Source organism: Gobius niger, assembly GCF_951799975.1.
Source record: "Gobius niger genome assembly, chromosome: 23".
Classification (NCBI taxonomy): Eukaryota; Metazoa; Chordata; class Actinopteri; order Gobiiformes; family Gobiidae; genus Gobius; species Gobius niger.
This window is the reverse complement of record NC_136874.1, coordinates 11,423,139-11,444,376: the sequence shown is the minus strand read 5'-3', so window position 1 is coordinate 11,444,376 and position 21,238 is coordinate 11,423,139. Positions and strand designations below refer to the sequence as shown.

The window sequence follows — 21,238 nt, the reverse complement described above, 5'->3', positions numbered from 1 at the left end:
TAAAACATCCCAGAACCAGGAAATGTGATCATATTAGTCCAGTGCTGTGGTCTCTGCGCTGGCTTCCTGTCTTCATGGTCGGGCACCCTAGTATATAGCTGACATGTTGCAGCCGTATGAACCACCTCGGGCCTTGAGATCCTCAGGGAGAGGTTTCCTGCTATATGTATTTTTATATATTTGTATCAGTTGATTTGTTTTATTGTGTTTTAATAACTTTTAAGAAGCTTTTAGAATTGGGTAATGACAAACTGGAGACAATAAGCTGGGTTCTGGTGGGGGGTGAAGAGGTTAAGACATATGATGACCCATCTCCAGATCTGGAACCATGGCTTATGGTCACCTGGATGGAGAATTACCCTGTTGTGCATGTGTTGCCCAGAAATCTCTCAGTTCTGGAAGACTTTTGTAAGGAAGAATGACCAAAAATCCCTCAAACAAGACTTGAAAGACTCTTGGCGGCCTGGAAAAGAGTTTAAAGCCGTCATACTTCCCATTTTGGGGGCGTTCACATTGTTAGACACTTTTATCCGAGGTGCGTACACTGTATACACCGTCCAAGCCCTTGTAACTCTGGGTCGCTTCATAACGCAGGCTACTTAATGAAGGCACTCATTTCTGTTCCATTTCCTGAGTTAAACGACCACCCGACGGCCATTGTTCGCCCGTTGAATGGCCGCCATGATGGAGAAAAGAGGTCCTACATAAGCGCCCGGATGATTAGGCGCTTATTGTGGCAAGACCCGCCCCCCCCCCCCCGAAACAGAACAGAACCAGACACGACACGCCGCGACGTCAATCTGCGTCTACCATTTATTACACTTAATTACATTCTTAAATAAAAACGATTTCACCGAACAGTTTTTCCTTGCATAGAGATATTACAATACCAATTTAAAAAAGGAATTATGAAACAAACCGGTAACAAAAATAAATCTCATTTCTCATTTGTCCATAATAAAGAACGTTATCGTACCCATACGGCATAATTTACAAATGATAATCATTTTTCAAACACTTTGTACAGCGAAAAGAAAAGCGGGGACGAAGCGGATGAGGAGGGGGGGAGGTTGGGATGCTGGTAGAAAAAGGGGCTCGAAAAATTTGCGGTGAATTTTTCTTGTTTTGGGGGAGGGGGGGGGATGGGAAACAACGAAAGTGGGAGAAAACGCGGAAAGAATGTGCTTTTGCATCTACTATACAGACTCAGTGTTCAGTGTTCCATTACCGTGAAGTACAAGCAGGCATAAAAAAAAACGTCAGATACGCAAGTGAGATTTTCTCTTTTTTTTTCCTTTTTTTTTTTTTCCTTTCTGTCAGATTTTGAAATTTCAAAAGTTAAAAAGAGAAAAAAAAGAAAAAAACAAAGCAATATCGGAGTGCAAAATACAGACGAGAGAACACACAGGCACAGCAGAGTTGACAATCATTCAGCAAGATGGCGCACCGCATCCTCTGAGACAGACATTTCCAACAAAAACAAAAAAGAAAAAAAAAAAAAAAAACATTCACGTTTTGAGATTTCAGCTCCCAGCAAAGGGGAGGACGATTTTTTTTTTTTCCTTTTTTTTGTTTTCTTTCTTTTTTGTTCCAGTGACAATCCAAAAGACATTCGCCGATTCAGTCCGAAAAAGCCGCGTATGGAATGGTGTGACGGACGTACACAGTAATGGGGGGGGGGGGCATTCGGACGCATTCGGAAAAAAAAAAAAAAAGGAAAAAAACGGAACAGAAAGCGAATCCCCTGTTCGGGACGTGAATAAAAAGAGCTGCCGTTTAAAAAATCAGGCAAATTCTCGCTCCCAAGATGTAACACAGCAACACTAACTGCCTTCCTATGGTGTACCTACAGTGTATGAAACATTTAATAGGTCTCAAGTGAGAGAAGTGACTGATAATCTGAAGTGTGCTACGGAAAGGTGGATCTGACTATCGGTTATAGTGTTTCAAGGGAAAACACCTTTGTGCTAGCTAGTATTGTTAGCTACAGTAAGTAGTGTATTTTTATTGAATATTTTTATCATTGCTTGAATTTCCTGTTTGAGTCAGGTAAACTTTAAATCAAACAATCAACAAAAAGGAAATAAACATTTGAATTTAAAAAGTGATGGTCATGGAAAAACAAAAAATAACTTTTTTTGGAAGGTAGTTAAAGGGATATTTCAGGATTTTTGACATAGGGCCTCATTTCCTAGTTATCCAGAATGTTGCTGATTTCTGGAGATGTTTTTTTGTGTAATTCATGCAGTTCTTAGATTTGAAGAGTTACGTGACGCTAGGCTAGCGCATTTCTATGGTATCAGCTAGCCTGCATTAAAAACAGTCTCACTCCACAGTGCACCTGAGGCAAATCACTTATAATGCCAGACTAACGGTACAAATGTTTGTGTCAATAGAATCATTTTTGGAATATAACTAACCTTGCATCACATGAATGATCACATTTTGAGGGACTATTTTTTTAGCAGATCACTCCGCCGCTGCGTAGCTTATACAACCACGAAGCTGATGCTGCTCAAATATAAGGTCTAAGGACACAGACATTTATATGGTTAGTCGTTATAAGTGATTATTATTAAGTGATTGCCTCAGATGCTCTGTGGAGCAGGTCAGACTGTTTTTAATTCAGGCTAATGATACCATAGAAATGCGCTAGCCTTGCACTAGCCTAGCGCCACGAAACTCTTCAAATATAAGAACTGCTTGAATTACAGAAAAAAATATCTCCAGAAATCAGCAACACTCTGGATAACTAGGAAATGAGGCCCTACGTCAAAAATCCTTAAATATGCCTTTAAGTCAAAACCAGGTCCTGGGCTTGAGTTGGTTTATCCTGGGTGCTCCAGTGCAGGAGTCCTACGTGTTCATAGAGACGGCGTCTTACACTTGTCATCTAAAGCCCACTGTCATTGTGCGAGTTTGATCGTCTGACAGAATAAAAGATCACTCGTCATTGGGAAAATCGGATGTCGCAGCCTGAAAAACAGGCCGTAGGTCTCACAGAGAGCTACGAATCAATCATCTTTGAACAATCGCACAGCGGAAACGAGTGCGTTCCCTTCTCCATCACGGCTTATCTGTTACCCGGATGTGCTGCAACCCACCTCCACCCCGCCAAAAGCAGAAACAAAGCTTTCTAATTGCTGCTTTTGTTCCTGTCTAAGTCTCTTCAGGTTGAAATAATTAATGAAATGATCAAATAAATAAACAAATAATGAAAAAAAACTTCCATTTGAATGAAAAAGACGTTGTTGATGTATTTACATAAGTGTCGCCACTTAACTGTCATCTGATATTTATCCATATTGACCTCTCAGCCATCCTACACCTTGGGATGAGAACTTGCACTTTTAAACCCATAGGTTCCACCTTCATAAATCTTCCACAGACAGAGAAGACGGGGGCACACAATCCCCTTTGTCAGACATTCCATCCAAAATAAAAGGACGTTTTCTGAATATCAAATTTAGAATAGGCTTTAAACATTTGCAGATATTAAAATTCCAAATTACATTTTTTTTTTTTACATTTTCCAAGTGACTCTGCATACATAATATTTCACATTGAAGCAGCATTTGATATGCACTATGCAATTCCATATCATGTCTGGATATGATCAGAGTTTTATTCGTAACCAATATTGGAAAAAATCCTTTTAGCAGTCCCCATTTGCCAAAAACTTGAGCTACCAACGATATTTAATAAAAGTCACATCCCCAACCCCATTTGTTCTCGGTCATATTACTTCACATCAACAAGCTGCCAAGTTGAGAAGATTTTTCATTTGAAGATTTTATGTGTGCAACGTGGCAAGGAATGACAAGCAGATAAGATCATGGCAGGGTTGGCAGTCCTGTCTCGTATGGTGTTTCCAATAGCTACTTGTAATGCTTGGTGTAAAGGCCTATCCAAGCATTCACAGTGAAAGATGAGGGAAAATTGATAATGATGACTAGTGTGTTGTTTAAAATTATGAAAAGGTTTTGCCATTGTACCAACAGGTCCCAAGTTAGAAAAAGGTGTATAGTCAGAGGTGAGCAGTGAACTAATGTTGATTGCCTTGTGACCAATTGTGTCACATATTAGTAAATGCTTCGAGTCTTTAATTTAAAGAGTTGAGTTGATCAAAATGCTTGAATCAGCTTGATATCTTTTTAACTGAAGTAATTTGTAATTTGCAATTATCACTGGGAAGCCTTGCGCAAATTTTGGCTTGCAAGTGAACTTGCTTGAAACCTTTGTTGATTGCGTATCAGTTTCTTTCCTCAATGTCTTAAGCTATCAGACTGTTTTTTAAACAATTCAACATTCAAAAGACAATTTTTTCAGTAAATTTTTAGTATCATAGTGTCATATAGCTTATTTAATATGTCTGATATGCTGTCTTGTCCTATCTCATAGCTTGTTTAATATGCTAGCTAGTGTTTTAGCTTGCTTAGCATGTCAGATATGCTAGTTTATCCAGTCTTTAGCTTGTTTAGTGTCTGCAATATGCTAGCTTGTCCAATCTCATGGCTTGTTTAGTAAGCTAGCTTGTCCAGTCACTAGCTTGATTAGCATGTCCAATATTCTAGCTTGTCCAGTCTTATAGCTTGCTTAACATGGCGGATATGCTTGTTTGTCCAGTCTTTAGCTTATTTAGCATCAGCAATAGGCTAGCTTGTCCAATCTCATGGCTTGTTTAGTATGCTAGCTTGTCCAGCCTTTAGCTTGATTAGCATGCCCGATAGTCTAGCTTGTCCAATCTCATGGCTTGTTTAGTATGCTAGCTTGTCCAGCCTTTAGCTTGATTAGTATGCTAGCTTGTCCAGCCTTTAGCTTGATTAGCATGCCCGATATTCTAGCTTGTCATACCTCCTAGCTTGTCCTATCTCATAGCTTGTTTAAAATGCTAGCTTGTCCAGTCTCATAGCTTGCCTAACATGTCCGATATGCTTGTTTTGTCCAGTCTTTAGCTGGTTTAGCTTGCTTAATGTGCTAGCTTGCCCAGTCTGATAGCATTTTCCAGTGCCTCACTCAGTTTGGAAAAGCAGTGTGGTTAAGTTTAGGCACGTGATCATAGCAGACTTTGGTTGGAAAAAGGAAAGAAGCTCGTCCCATATGCTAGTTTGCATGTAGTCAGTTCAGGTACTGTCAATCAAAATAATTCGCTGCACCCTTTGACCTCCACGATGTTTTGTTTCTCTCAAACCCTTGAAATCATTTAACCCGCACATGATCCTTCTGAACAGTTCCAAGGGTTTACCATAAAAACATGTACACATCCAAGCTGTACATTCACATTGACTTGCTTCGATATGCACCTTCCGAATGATTGAGCGTGTACTGTTGAAAAAAGTTCCCGGTTCATGGCCTGGAAGAAGAAGTCCGCAGGAAAGTTCTCGGAAATGCATAGGCCCGATTTTTTTGTTTGTTTTTAATCTGAGATGAATTCTTTAGCTGCTAAATTGGAAGTGTTCTCCTACGGCGTTGCAAATGGGACAAACTTCATTAAAACCAGTGGCTAATATTTCGAATGCCAATCACTCAGAGGTCCGGAGAGATCATTTCAGGCATCAGTAGTAGACACTTGTGTTTTTTTTTTTTTTTTTTGGCTGCATCCTTTCCCATGGTCTTTTCGAATTGTCTTTTTTGTGAACAAATATCCGATTTTTTTCCCCCTACAAACAAAATAGGCTTTACATACATAGCGCAATGTGCTATCTCGCAGTCAGCTAGCTGCTTCCGACGACTTGTGCATTTGTGGCCGTCCGCGCTTTTGATTACGCCGTTTCGATGGATCCCCCGAAGCGATATCCACATCACGGCAATTCGTACAAAAACAAACAAACAAAAACAAGAGTCAATTGTGCAACAGTTTGTGGCATTCAATCAAAATCCCAGAGGAAAAATGACCCTTGGATGCCATTCTTGGAACACTACGCTGACATTCTAGGAGATGGGTTTCCCGGAGTCGGAAAAGTTTGCGTCACCTAGCTCGATGTATGAAAGCGCGATCCAAAATTTCAGTCTTCACAGCACGTTTTTGTCCAATCTTCAAGTCTTCCAGAAATATCCAGTATCCGTTCAAAGTGATGGAATCGTGAAGAGAGGTTCATGAATATTTTGTCCAGTTGGCGCAAGTGACAGACGTTTAATGCAAAGTTGTTTGAATGTGATAATTCCGGTTTAAAGTGGTACGGAAAAAACGGCTAAACGTAGCATTCTTGCTTGGGGATTTGCCATGGCTACTTCCTTCGACCTTTGGCCCCCTTAAGACCTCACCTTTTGATTTGACGATTTTAGTCTTGGCAGCACAACGGTTATCGCCATCCATCCAGTCACAGCATTTGATTTGAAACTGGCTGGATGTTGGAAAACCCTTCAGCTTTTTCAGTTTTCAGATCACAGTGCATCTATCCAATCATATTTGCACAAAAATGTCATTGTTTCCGAAAATCCAGCCAACCCAGCCAATTTACCGGCATCCAAGAACATGCCATATCAATTTGGTTCCGATGACAATATCATAGCCTCACTAACTCTGATAGTCATTTCAACGTATGGCTATCCACTCTGCGAGGTCTCAAGGGGTACCAAAGTGGAAAAAAAGACAACAACAATGCAACGTCAGCCATTTTGGAGCTAAATTTACAAAGTTTGGTGAGAAATTGTTGCGCAAAGAAGGCCTGGAAAAACAGTCCATTGGCAAATATGCAAAGTATCCAGAGCTGCCAAGTGGTCCACAAGTTAGGACAAGATGTTTTGTAGTCTAAGAATAAGACGATTCCAAGATATTATCCATTTGGAATCTGAGAAGTAACAAGTTTGGTTCATTGTCTTGGTTTTCTGATCCTTTCTGCGTCGTCCATAGTTTGATGCACGGTTTTGTCTTCCCGCTTCTTTCCCCCCGACCTCCCTCCGGACTTCTTAGATGTGCCGTTTCATGTGTAGCGCCAAGTGGTCCGACCGTGAGAAACACCTGCAAGACAGTAAGCAAGATAAAAGGAAGGTTAGCTTGGCTGCTATGCTACATGCTAAATGAACCGTTGCCCCACATCCAGAGGGATAAAACGTATTGATTGCATTGAGCAAGGTATGCTTTTATGTAGTAGATTACAGACCCCTCCTGGAACTGCCACCTTAACGTGGTGGAGGGGTTTGAGCGCCCGAATGATCCTGGGAGCTCTGTTGTCGGTGGGCCCCTGGTAGGGTCTCCCATGGCGAACAGGTCCCAAGTGACGGGTCAGACAAAGAGCGGTTCAGAAGCCCCTTATGAGAGACCAACAGGCTCGGGCTACAACCATAAGGCCGCCCTTTGTGGACCCACCACCTGCAGGAGGAGCCATAAAGGGCTGGTGACCCGGCAACGGACAAGTGGATGGATGGATGGATGAATGGATGGATGGATGGATGGATGGATGGATGGATGGATGGATGGATGGATGGATGGAACATTACAGAACATTTTCTCTTATTCATAGTTTTCAGTGACATCGCTTGAAGAGGACAACCCATGACATTACATTAAAGGCATTTAGTACAATACATGGGCGGGTTTATGGCAGTCCAGACCCCTCCCCTTTGCAGTGGGCGGAGTTGAAATCGATCTCTATAGCTTGTGTGTTCATGTCTTACAACTGACAAGAGCAAGAAGAGGCTTCTGAAGATCGAAGCAAAACATCCTCAACTCAATCACCCCAGTCCAGTCGGTGATATTTGAAAATTACAATGGGAGATTCCTGGATGACTGACTTACAATACAGAAACCAGTACAATGTTCTGTCTCCTGAAAGAGACTGAATGTTCAGGGCCTCCACACAGACTGTCAGAAACGACCCAGGTTAGCATTCGTCATCGGCGCTAAAACGTTGCCGTTAACTAACGCCGGACCACTAACGCGGCCCGCAATTAGCCGTACATGCGCGGCAAATTCATAATCAGCAATTTCCATCCTTTGCTAACGACTCCAGCTGCAAAACGAATGCGCAGAGTGCTTCCAGATGGATGTGTTTTTCGAAAGCAACAAGGGGAGGGGAGCGGCGAAAACATGTGCCGCCGAAATGATAGATAAATTAGACGGGGAGAAAGGGGTTGTGGAATTGGCGGGGCGTAGCGCGGCAGCGGCTGGAAAACGCAGTCAAATCGGGCTATTTTTATGGAGATGTTTAGTCAATGTTTGGTGCTCGTAATGATTGCCGTAAATTGACATAATGCATGCTCTCCGCCGGTGTTTGTGTGGGCGCGGAGCGGAGTGCGCTCACATACCAATGAAGCAATATTAGCAGGCAGAGAGAGGCGTCTGTGTTCGCAACATAGTTTGGATATTAGTGAAACAGGATTGCCAGTATTCTGCAATGAGGGGAGTAAGTTAATGTTGGATTCTACGGCTTATTGCTTTATTTTATTGATATTTGTGAAAAGGATGTTCTATCAAAATACAGTGCCCCTTCCAGATTTCATACATTTGTTTATATGTACATGATTTTGAACGTCAAGACAATTTCATATCACACAAAGACATTCCCAGTCAATCAAAATGCAGTTTGCAAATGAGCTTAATAACTGGTTGTGCCACCGTTTATAGCAATAACGCAAGTCAAGTGTTTGCAATATCTGGTGATGAGTTTGTCACATTTGCAGGATCAGTTTAACTCAACCATATTGGAGGGTTTGTGTGCATGAACGGCCCTTTTAAGGTCAGCATCTCAATTGTATTTAAGTCCGGACTTTGACCTGGCCACTCCTGAACTTTAATTTTGTTCTTTTTGAGCCGTTCAGAAGAGGATGTGCTTGTATGTTTTGGGATCCTTGTCCTGCTGCGTGGCCCAAGAGCGCTCGAGCTTGAGGGTTTGAACTGATGGTCGTACCTTTTCCTCCAGGATTTTCTTCTAGACAGTCAATGCCACCATCATGTTTGATTTTCCGCAACACATGTTCATCACAACTGATCACAGAGGGGGCATTTACTTTTTCAAACAGGGCCTGATAGGTTTGGATTTTTCGATCCCTTATGCCCTGGGTTTTAATATTTTAATTATCCATCCATCCATCCATCCATCCATCCATCCATCCATCCATCCATCCATCTTCTTCCACTTTTCCGTTTCCGGGTCGTGGGGGCAGCTGTTGGAGATGCCCAAATCACATTGCACCAGCACCAATGGCTCCTCCTGCAGGTCGTGGGTCCACTGAAGGTATTTTAATTATATACAGGATATTTTGCACTTATTATGAAGGAATACTTGAATTTCAATCTTTTATTCTTATATCCAACAGAAGTACAGTATAATGTTCTAAAGCAGAATCTCCATGACTTCTTCTTCACTTCTATGTGACTGAAAAGCAGTGAGGCCTCAGCTTTTTTACTGACAATAAAGAGCACAGTATTTAGCGTCATGTTACTGTCACTCATGGCATCGGACCTAAAGTCTGACTCTGACTAAAGTAAATTCACATTTACATTGAGAAGGTTGGAAGGGTCCAAGTGCGTCCAACTGCCTGGACCAAAACTGCCCCCTGATCAGAGGCCTCTAGATTTTAAGTAAATTTGGAAACTGCATTCTGTATTGACTGGGAATGTCTTTGTATGGTAAAATTGGCTTGATGAGAATCATTGAAGTGTGATAAATATAAACAAATGTCTGAAATCTGGAAGGAGGCATATTAACGTTTTCATGGGACGCATTTATCCACGACATCAATGACATGTGAATAATGGACAACGCCTGGTTTAAATGTATGGATTTATAATCGTTGGCATATCACATACACACACTTTTCAAAGGTGATGTTGGATATGTTGTGAAGTTTTTGAATGAGCCGGTTATGAGTGATTATTTTGATCTCATTTGCCTTGTCTTTTGGGCTTCAAAGCTCAATGAATCAGGCGACGAATTAGAAATCCCTGCATGCGTTTTTGAGCAAATGACCTTTGAAGTCTCCCACATAAATCTATGCAATAATTAAAACTCAGCAATTATTTGTCTCCAAGTGAATTTGTTTTCCCTGCGGCGGAAACATTTTGCGCTGAACCTTTTTATGTTCAACATTTCCGAAACACGTCAGGTACATTATTTTCGTGGAGGGGGGTTTTCTTCTGGCGGCCAGGGTTGCCTAAACTGGGTGGTGTCATCTCCTCCAAATCACATGCATCAGTAGAGTGAATTAGTGGGCTTTATCACCATGGAGACGAGGACATTTAGCTCTCTTCCAAGTCCATTTTTCTGTTTTTTTTACAGTTCGATAATTAACAAGACCCTCCGTTTTTAGCCTAGTTTTTTTTTTTACGATAAATATATTTTGCATTCGCACTTGAGTGATCCTTTCGTCAGCTTGTAAATCTGCTTCAGCGGCTCAGACGACAGTATAAAAGCGTAATGAGGCCGTTAAACATGTCTGCTGAGTAAAAACCCGATTGTTGCACTAAACCCAAAGCCGGTGGGTGCCATTGTCCCATCGCTTTAAACACGCGCGCCCCGGAGCAGCTACACGTCATTAGCCTTGTTTTAATGCTAATTTGCAAACGCTCTCTTAATGACAAGCAATCTGCCCGGCTTCCCCTTAAATAAAACAAGGCAAAGGATTTTCTAGCCAGAGGAGATGGGAATTTGAGCGTCGTTCGCGTTCTGTGGAGGGGATGACTGCTCTTTTGATGCGCAATGTCAGCTCACAAAGAAAACGGGGGGATTTGGCACATGTCTTATTGCTATTGTTGTGTATTTATTTAGACAATATGAATAGTTCGCAATACCGTCGATCAGTGGACCGAATATGGCTCGAATATTGCACAAAACTTCGCTCTCTGTTCAGGAAGTTTGAGAACCATTTTCCAAGAGTGTTTTCCCTGCTCATTTGGTTCCAAAGTCACTTTTTTTTGTATCTGCTTCATCCGAAAGACAATGACCTGCTTGCTACAAATTTTCGTCCAATTTTTGACACATTTTTGTCCTGACTTTTGTTGCATTTTCATACTCGTTTTCGTCTCGGTTTTGTTGGTATTTTGATCGAGGCTTTTCGATTTGGGTTCAGACAAACTGGAGGAAAATGTGCTCGGTTCAGGTGACAGGTTATAGAGGTTACAAAAAATACATAAGTGATACAAAACACTGCTTTGAAATGTGATACTTCCCATAAGGAATGTATTGGTAGCAAACAACAGCAGCTTTTCCAGAAACAGTGTTACTTTTCATGTATCTGTTCTATCCTGATCTAGTTCCCAAACTGGAACCGCCACCTTAACATGGAGGAGGGGTTTGAGAACCCGAGCTCTGTTGTCGGGGGCTTCGTGCCCCTGGTAGGGTCTTCCATGGTAAACAGGTCCTAGGTGACGGGTCAGACAGCGGTTCAGAAGCCCCTTATGAGAGACCAACAGGCCCGGTTAACCATGAGGCCTGGATGGATGGATGGATGGATGGATGGATGGATGGATGGATGGATGGATGGATGGATGGATGGATGGATGGTTCCCAATCTTTGGTAAGGCTATACAGAAGAACTCAGGCGGTATGTAATGAATGTTTAGGATATACTGAGAATCTAATAATCTGATGAATTTTGACACTTGATTTGACTAAAAGCCCTTTATGTTTAAAAATTAAAGTGTATAGATAGTGTATAGGGTCTATTCTAGGGTCTAGCTGAACCTAGACTCTAGAATAGACCCTAGAAGCAGATCAACTGAACATCCTGAACATCCAGGTTATTCCATCAGTGGGTTTCTTCTTCCGTCATGTTCCAAGGTGACAATGCCAGGATTCTTAAGGCTCACATTGTGAAAGAGTGGATCAGGGAGCATGAGATGGATCGGCCTACACAGAGTCCAGATCGGAACCTCATTGAGAATCTTTGACATGTGCTAGAGAAGGCTTTGTGGTCACACTCTTCCATCACCAATACATCATCAAGCTTATAATGAAAGAGGAAAGATCATTAAATTTCAGCTCAAATTGTGACTGAACCTGTGTCAGACCCTCATTTTGTGTTAATTTCGAGGAACTTGTCATGTCATGTCATGATCTTCCAACCAATTTAGATTTAATGCCAATTATTACTGCAGTAATGTCAAGGGTTTGATGAACGACAAAAGAAAAGCAATGAATATGTTTTGCTCTGTTCCTTAGACCCCTGTTCAGTAAAGTAAATAAAACTGACCAGCAGACGGCCTCTTGTCTGATTGCGACTCTCTGACAGGCCTTGGCCGGTCATTTCTATTCCCACCTCCGCCGTGGACCGCTCCCTCGCCAGGACCGATCCAAACCTCACAGCTGTTGACTGTAGACTCTTTTTTTTTTTTTTTTTTTTTGACAAGACCTCCACCGAGATTTCACCAAGACGTCTGGATGAATCAGTGTTTTTTTTTGTTTTTTTTGTCTGTTTTGTTTTTGCCAAAGAGAGTCAAGCCCCCTCCCGTCACCCGTCAGCCGTCTCTCTCTCTCTCCCACCGCCCCACCTGGATCGGGACACCTCCCTTTGTGTGCGAGCGAGCGCACGTCGGGGGCGAGGGGACTTCGTCGGAGACAGATGGCGTAGTATGACTCACGACTCGGGGGCACGACACCAGCTGGCAGTCCGTAACCCCCCCCCCCCCCCCAGTACCATAGTCCCCCCCTCTTACCCCCCCAGCTCCTTCCAGGCGACTGTTCCTCTGCTCCTTCATCACAGCGGGGAGGCCAACACTCTCGAGGGTTTTCTTTTTTGGGCATCGCATGACAGGGATTTAGACTGGAGTTGCTGGCGCTCTCGCCTCACAGCAAGAGGGTCTCGGGTTCAATTCCAATTCAATGACTGTGTAACATGCTTTAAATGTAGACTTTATAGTTTAGTTGAATACGTTCTGGATTTGTGTTTGCTTTTGATTGTATATTTTTTAAATGGCAAAGCTTTTTCCCCCCATTCTAACACAGGGTTTCCAGGTTGTAAAATTGAATGTTGATCAATTGTTTTGACTGAGCTGATTGTATCAATAGAACTAGGGATGCACCGATATCGGCGCCGATACTGAAAAATATCGGGTATCGGCTACAAATACCAGTTTTTACTCTCTTTTTTTAAAGCAGTACTAAGTAACTCTTCCCCCTAGAGGCCATAAGCGCAACTGCAGGTGTAGTAGCAAGTTACGATTTTTTAATTTATTAATTGTCTTGGAGAGTAAATACTACGCCGACAGGAAAGGCGAAGGGAGAGAGGGTTACTGTGCATCCAATTATACAACGGAAATATTTTTTTTTCACTCAAACTTGGCTGTAAATACTGTTTAAAGTGACGTTTGCCCGCAGCTAGCTTTGCCCGTTAGCATGTTCGCTTCTTCTTCGTGATTACATTAGTGTGTATTGCTTTCTCCGCACCGGGGGCAGTCAAGTTGCAAACATGGTTTTCTGTCCAGAGACACCAGGGGGAGATTAAAGACCCTCCAGTCATCCCATAAACACTTGTATTACCCCCACAGGGACTACGAAAAGGATTTATTAAGGTAAATAAGTTACTTAGTACTGCTTTAATTGTTTAATTTGTTTATTTTTATTTATTTATTTTTGACTCTCAACGCCTGAAAAACATAACTTTTATACCACCTGAATTCCACCTGGAGAATTCAATCGCAATTGCCGCAGTTAGCATCAGTATGCTAAAGCTAGCATCCTAATGCTAACAAAAACCTGGGACAGAAACTAACATAGAAATACCTAAAGTGGCCTTATAAAATAAAATCGACCATTGCTGAAGCCAAGTGTTGTATTTTAGTTTATGAAATAACTGACTATCTAACATATTTGTAATGATCGGACCACTTCATGTGAGTTGTTTATATTAGTGTAACTTAAAACCTGTCATATACAGAAGAATAAATAGTGTAGAAAAGTCCAGTGATCCTTGTTAAATGTGTATCCAAGAGTTTATCAATAGATCTTACTGATCCGTAGTATCATGACAATAATTTTACTATGGAGAAAAGAGTCTGTTTTTCACTCAGTAAAAAGCCGCTTTAAAGAAATGGTATCGGCAGACACTCAAACCCCAATCTATCGGTATCAGTATCAAAAGCTGGATCGGTGCATTTCTAAACAGAAAGTTGTGTGGAAGTAACGTAATGTTCAAACTATTGAGCGCACCTGGATATAAGCCACACCTGTCTATTCTGCCAGCCGCAGGTGTCCATGTTGTAAGATGGGATATTTACTCAGAAAGATGGCACGCGGGAAGATTTTTTTTATTAAATGCATGTTTTTTTTTTTACTAAACAGTGCCAGTAACACGGTAGTAAAACGGCAGTAAAACAGCATAACTCGTCTGGTCAAAGAAATAAAAAATGCTTGTAGACTTATAGTTCGGAAATGACGATATCTTTGAACCCAAACTTTTTCCAAAGGTTTGAGAGTAATTCCCTTTTCTCTGTGTTTTGACCGTCCACCTTTTTTTGTTGATCATTTTTGCCTCAGTGCAAAAACTAGGCTATGGTGTAACTAAATAATTCAGTTGTTTTCTTTGTCAGTGACTGTACAGCCCCAGACAAAAGCTCTGATGGCTGTACACTGGCCAACACCACTTCCAAACGGGGGGGTTGGATCGGGGGGTCTAGATGCAGCATCTTACAGTAGTCCAGCTGGGGCCCCTGATTAAGATGACACATGTGTAATGGGGTAACAATGACCGGGTGTCCAAAGCACCTCGGGGGCTCGGGGGGGGACACACTCTCTTTTTTCTGTTTTGTTTGACCGGAACAAAGGCCATGCATCATTCACGAAAGCGCAAATTCAATATCGGCCGCTGACTTAAATGGAGAATTAAGGGAAGTCAATCTGTCTTTGCTAACACGGCCATATGGCAAAGTGGCCGATTTTTCTTTCTTTTTTTTTTTAATCTCCTCAAATTGGCACGGGAAATAAGAAAGAGCGGTTTAAATAGGCTGGTAATGACGGCTATTTTGGAGAATTTTGTCATCGGGGTAGACACGGAATCGGGATGTGGTAATTTGACATCATAAATCACCGTGTGTAAAAATCAGTGCCATGTAAATTAAAAGGGACATGCGTGTTGCCATGGAAAGTGCCAGCCCCATAATAGCCCATTGAGTGATATTGAAATTGATGGAAAAACAGTTCATTAAAAGCCACACTGTGGAACATTCCGGGGTCTCGTGTCGCTACAGCGCGACTAAACTCATTAAGCCCCAGTTCAAACAGCCTAAAGAGCATGACAAAGGGAGGGTCACTGTTGTTGTGTCCTCGGGCAAGAGAACTTCACTCTCCTTGCCCCCAGTGTCTGTGTACACTGGCGTATGAATGAGAGTGTGAATGGGTGACTGAGTGCTGAAAGCCGGTGGAAAGGTGCCAGATAAATGTCACAATTTTATTTGTATTTTAGATGTCTTCAAATGGTCCAATTGAAGAGCAGTAAAATATTTATCATTTGCTTTTAAAGTATTGTTAAGAGTACCGTACCAGAGAAGAGTATTTTCGATGAATCCTGAAAGATACTCATCCCTAGCTCTTTTGATCGGGCTAAAAAGGCTGTGGATTCACACTGACTCAAAAGCAACGCTCTTGAAGAGGCCCTTTAGGTCTAACCAGGGCCAGTGTAGCAAAATCCTTTGATATAACTCACTTATTTACAAAGGCCCTTCTCCAATCTGAGAGCTCAACATCTAGGCCACACAGCCCCAGTCCTGACGACAGACAGTTACTGTAGCGAGGCTGTTTAACAAGGTGGGTTACACTTTTACTCTACCTTGATACATTGTACCAATATAAATTCAGTACGATGTAATCTGCTTTGTAGCCATCCGTAATCCGTGCACATTTGTTGTACATGCACAATAGAATCATGTGTATTAATACTTTGGAGAAACATAATGTAATAAGACATAAGACCCTGAGTGCTAGGGCTTAAGGTTAGGGTCTTATGTCTTTTTAAATCATGTACCTCCAAAATACAAACACATCCATTGTGTATATAACCCATAGATACAAGTTATTTCACATTGTTACAGAGCACTAAATACTAAACTTGGTAGGTAATGTATCAAGTGTAGTGTAAAATAAAGTGTTATCTTTTGGTCAATCTCAATAATCATCACCAAACTTTATAATAGACAGGTTTACAGCTGTTTCTGTGGAAGAAACAGCTCCTAGTTTAGGAGTTTGAATGAGATTGGAAGATTTCTGTGTGTTAAATGATACTGGAGGAAAGCACCGTTTGAGAGGTGTGTTTAAATTCATGAATCAGCGACAAGGATTATTTTTTTCAGAATAAAATGATAAAATTGATTGATCAATATGACCATATTGTCCAGCCTTAGAGGAACCAACAACAAGGAAAACCGCTCCCTACTATACTTGTATGGAACCTCTTGATCATCACTAAAACAGCCCAGTACAGGTGACCGTTTATGACCGATATACCGACCGATGACCGATATTAACTTTTCAAGAACATCATTTCACATTATCAATAAATGCTTTCGGTTACTATTAACTCTCTGTGGTCGATGGTTCGATCCTCACAAACCCATGGGTCTTTGGTTCGATCCCCACAAACCCATGGTTCGATCCCCACAAACCCATGGTTCGATCCCCACAAACCCATGGGCCAATGGTTCGATCCCCACAAGCCCATGGGTCGATGGTTCGATCCCCACAAACCCATGGGTCGATGGTTCGATCCCCACAAACCCATGGGTCAATGGTTCGATCCCCACAAACCCATGGGTCAATGGTTCGATCCCCACAAACCCATGGTTCGATCCCCACAAACCCATGGGCCAATGGCTCGATCCCCACAAGCCCATGGGCCAATGGTTCGATCCCCACAAACCCATGGGTCAATGGTTCGATCCCCACAAACCCATGGTTCGATCCCCACAAACCCATGGGTCAATGGTTCGATCCCCACAAACCCATGGGTCCATTGTTCGATCCCTACAAACCCACGGGTCAATGGTTCGGTCCCCACAAACCCACGGGTCAATGGTCGATCCCCGCCTAAGCCAGCGCTCACTGTGTTGGCGTCCTTGGCCGAGACACAGGACACTCACACTGTCTGTGCGAACGGCTCCTTGATGTGATGAGCCTTGGAGGCGTGAATGTGATTTTACCGTTTTATTAAATCTTAAAATGCAATTTGAACCACTTTGATGTATGTCTAAATAATAAAGACGAGCCATATGACGTACAGCCATCTGATCTGGATAAACGTCTCGCTCTAAAAACGCCTTATGTGATTGATCGAAACATATCTTGCTATTGTTGCTAACGGGGGATATATTGTTCAGTGTCACTTTTATTGTGTATAAAATGAAACGTAGCATGTCTCTCTGAAATGCCACCTGGGTCCCTGAACGCGTTATATTGCCGCGGGGTCCCCGAAGCAGTCGCGGAGGATGCTGCGGTAATTAAAAATCAGGCTAAAGATTTCTTACAAGTCAATACGGCGGCCACTCGATGCTTGATGATCTTTTGGCCTCCGCAAATTAACGCGGAGGGGAATTAAAAAGACGAATTGGGGAGAGAATCAAGCTTTGTAATGGGGAAAAGGTGTGGTCGTTATCCGGGCTTTAATTAAATGTTAAAGAGAGGGATGGAGGAGGCGGGAGTCGGAGCGATTGGAAGCCAGGACAAAGTTGAAGGGCGTTGGGAGGACGGGTCAACGGGGGGGGGATGAGACGGGGCTGATCCGGGTTTAAGGGAAGGCCTGTGCGATCGCTGAGTCTGGACGCTTCAGGCAATATCACGGTTTGGAGGTCAGAGGACGGAGTGTCGACCAGAACAGATTTATACTCAGTTTGATCGAAAAATAGGGTTGTTTTAGAGATGTTGTTTTTTACATTGAAATCATAGAAATGCTTTTGCCGTCCTACAAACGTTCCTACAAATGTGCACATTTTGTTAGGCGTCAAATCCCAGACCTGATTTAAAATGAACATTCCATCTCCATACAAATGAATACGGTCCAGGCGCAATACTAAAGTACGCCATGGTATATTTTAAGTTACGTTATACATATTAATCCCTGTAGGGAAATTAGTTTTTTGCATGTGACCCATCCTAAGTGCAGCTGGTGTAACCTGTAGGGCAGTGCGCAGCCAGCGAGGTCCGGCGCTCGGGGACCCATGTCCAGATGTGGAGCCAGGCTAATGGTCAAAAACACCTGGCTGGAGGACTAACCTATTGTACAATGGTTTAGTGGTAGGGGAAACCGGAGTATGCAGACACGGGGAGAACATGCAAACTTGAATTGAACCTGGGACCTTCTAGCTGTGAAGCACGAGCGCTAACCTCTGTGCCACCGTCATTTTCCTGGCATTTATATCATTTCTGTGTTTTCTTTATCAATAACATCTTCCAGGATGAGGTTTAGTGGCCTCTGGATGTGTATCCAACCCACAAAAAGCGGAAACTTAACTGAATTTGATTTAGCATTTAGCGCAGAGGACAGGGATAATTTGTATCTTCAGCAATATCTCAAAAGGTCTGTACATTCATGCATTATTTCTAATTTTTGAGGTTTTGACCTAAATGTGGTCGATGACAGCTGAAAACATCTGGATCGTTCAACATTTGCAATGTTTGGTGGCTAATGCTATCAGCTATAGGAAAAATACATGGAAAGTTGCCCAGATTAGCCGCATACGTTGGCATCGATTGCTATTTTTCCTTATTAGGCGGCACGGTAGCGCAGCGGTTAGCGCTCTCGCTTCACAGCTAGAAGGTCCGGGTTCGATTCCCACCTGGACGGGGGCCTTTCTGTGTGGAGTTTGCATGTTCTCCCCGTGTCTGCGTAGGTTTCCTCCGGGCACTCCGGTTTCCCCTACCACTAAAAACATGCACAATTGGCCAGGATGAATGATGTGTGTGAGTGAATGTATGGTGGTGGTCAGAGGGTCCGTTGGCGCAGATGTGTGTAGTCGCGAAAGTGCTTCTGACAGTCACCCCCAGGGGAAACTGAAGCTACAAACGTAGTTTACCACCAACGTGTATGGAGTGAATTTACAATTGTCTCATGTAAAGCGCTTTGTGACCATGTCTGTGAAAGGCGCTATATAAATAAAGATCTTATTATTATTATTATTATTATTATTATTATTATTATTATTATTATTATTATTATTCCTGTGGCTGCAATGGCGACTTTCAGAACTCACAAGGTATAATTTGACCGATTGGTGGCTGGCCAACGCCAACGGGGAAGAGGGCCTGTTATGGGAATCACAATTCTAGAAGCATTCTCTTCTTCTGTTTATGCATTCATGGGCTGTTGAACGACTTTGCTCCTCTCTATGTCTCTTTATCTTTATTTGGTAGAAAATAAATGCTTAATTCAGCATTTGTAAAGACGTGGTGTGATAGCATAGTTCTTATCCCCGTTTGTTTCCCCTCTGGAAGCTTCCATTGTGACAATTTATGGGTGTTCCCAGAAAAGCCGTCTGTATCTAAGAAACCTACAGTATACCTGACTTTATTCTTGTGGTAGCTACGTGATAAACCACATAATTATTCTTTCTTTGGTCTAAATCTGATGAAATCTGGGTCTGGACCTTTGGTAACTTCCACGCACTGAAAAGCCCTCTCCATAGTTAATATTCCACAGGAGCAGAGCTGGCCCCGGCGGATTGTGCACTCTTGTTACCGCTCTCCTTCTAATGCAAAGAGGCTGCGCGAATCAAGGCCAGGGCTTTAAGACGCCAGAAACACTATTAATATGCTGCGCGGGACCTCGCAGGGGCACCGCTGCACCCCTTTTCCCAAATAAAAAAGTACCACGCAAACGGGTCGGAGACATTAGTAATCCTGCCAGCGAGCGAGTCTTCAAAGTGGGTCAGTACCGAGCTCACACGGGCCATGTCTGCTGCATATTTTCCTTTGGTAGAAAACCTTTCCCTAAACAATGGGGAAAGAGCGGTGCGACTGAGGAAGTGCATCAAACTGGTCGGGGAGGAGGAGAGCGCGGGGGGGGGGGAGAGTGTTTAAAGGTGGGAGGAGGATGTGTTTTGACAGAGCTGTCAGACTGGTGCAACTTTAAAGGGTGGAAGCGGAGGTGGGAGAGAACGGCAAGAGTGTAGAAGGAGAGGAGGGAGTATTTTAGGAGTACGGAGGGGGTGCAGTGGTAGTAGAGGAAGTTATGGGAGTTGTACTCGTAGTAAAGGCAGTAAAGGAGTCTTGGATCAGTTATAGATGATATGGAACATTACTGTCGCTGTAGACACCTTCATTCATCAGTTTAAAGTTAAGTCAAGATATTTTGTTGTTTGTCTATTGTTAAAATCGATGAAACTTCTTTAGCATCAGCCTCCGAGCATAATTGTCTAAGTACTTCAAATTTTTGTCTTTGCTTCATTCGTACAACCAAAGAATTGCCCTGAGCCTCCCAATAGGCGGCTCAGGGGCCAAATCAGGCCTCCCAGAATGCCACTCCGGTCCTTAGCGTCCCAAACAAGACACTAAATCCAACTTTACTTTGATGAGAAATACTGTATTGTTCAGTCTATGTTCACAAATGGTATATTCATTAAAAATAAGTTTATGATTCAAGCGAAAAGTTGATTTTGAAAATAGTGTTGCGTTGTATTAATACAAAGTTTTGATTTCACGAAAGTTGCCGGCCCCCATAGTGTCAGTTGAGGAAAGAAAGTTGCGTCGTTGGGCAAATGGAATTGGTGACGAAGCACCAATAGTTCTAAAAATGTTCTCAAAAAGCTGTTTCAGCAAATGTGTGATTCCAGATTCATTCACACATATACAGTAAATACCCTGTCTCATCAAAAAAGTGTCCTTTAGCTGGATGTAACTAACTGTTCTGATCTGCGGCTGATGCAGTCGTTCAGGTCTTAGTTCAGTAAAACTATGAGCTCAAAGAATGAGATCAGCCGATGACCTGAACATCCTGAATGACCAGAGTATTCCATCAGTGGATTTATTTTTCCAAGATGACAAGATTCATGTGGCTCACACTGTGAAAGAGTGGTTCAGGGAGCATGAGATGGATCGGCCGCTACAGAGTCCAGTTCTTTGCCCCATTGAGAATCTTTGGGATGTGCTGGAAAAGGCTTTGCACAGTGGTTACACTCTGGATCTTTTCACATTCGCCTATGTTAAATGCATGTGCCTGGCCTGTGTGTGGCGCTGTGACGCTGCCACAGAAGGACTTCTTTAGAGAGAAGGTATTATGCTTTTTTCAATCACACAGCACCAGTCTATATCACACTACAATGATGACCAAACCTTCTGTTGTTCTGTAAATGCAGTAAATTAGAATAACTGCCTTGTAT

General features: G+C 42.5%; 1 protein-coding gene across 1 annotated transcript in view; it reads right to left on the bottom strand.

The window, feature by feature from the left end:
- Positions 1-5,024: 5,024 nt before the first annotated feature.
- klf7a (Kruppel like factor 7a) overlaps positions 5,025-21,238 on the bottom strand; it is a 78,424-nt gene continuing 62,210 nt past the window's right edge. Inside the window, exon 4 of the mRNA XM_079581530.1 lies at positions 5,025-6,961. Within this exon, the coding sequence (XP_079437656.1) occupies positions 6,910-6,961 (52 nt within the window). The 3' untranslated portion in view covers positions 5,025-6,909. The remainder of the gene's footprint in view (positions 6,962-21,238) is intronic.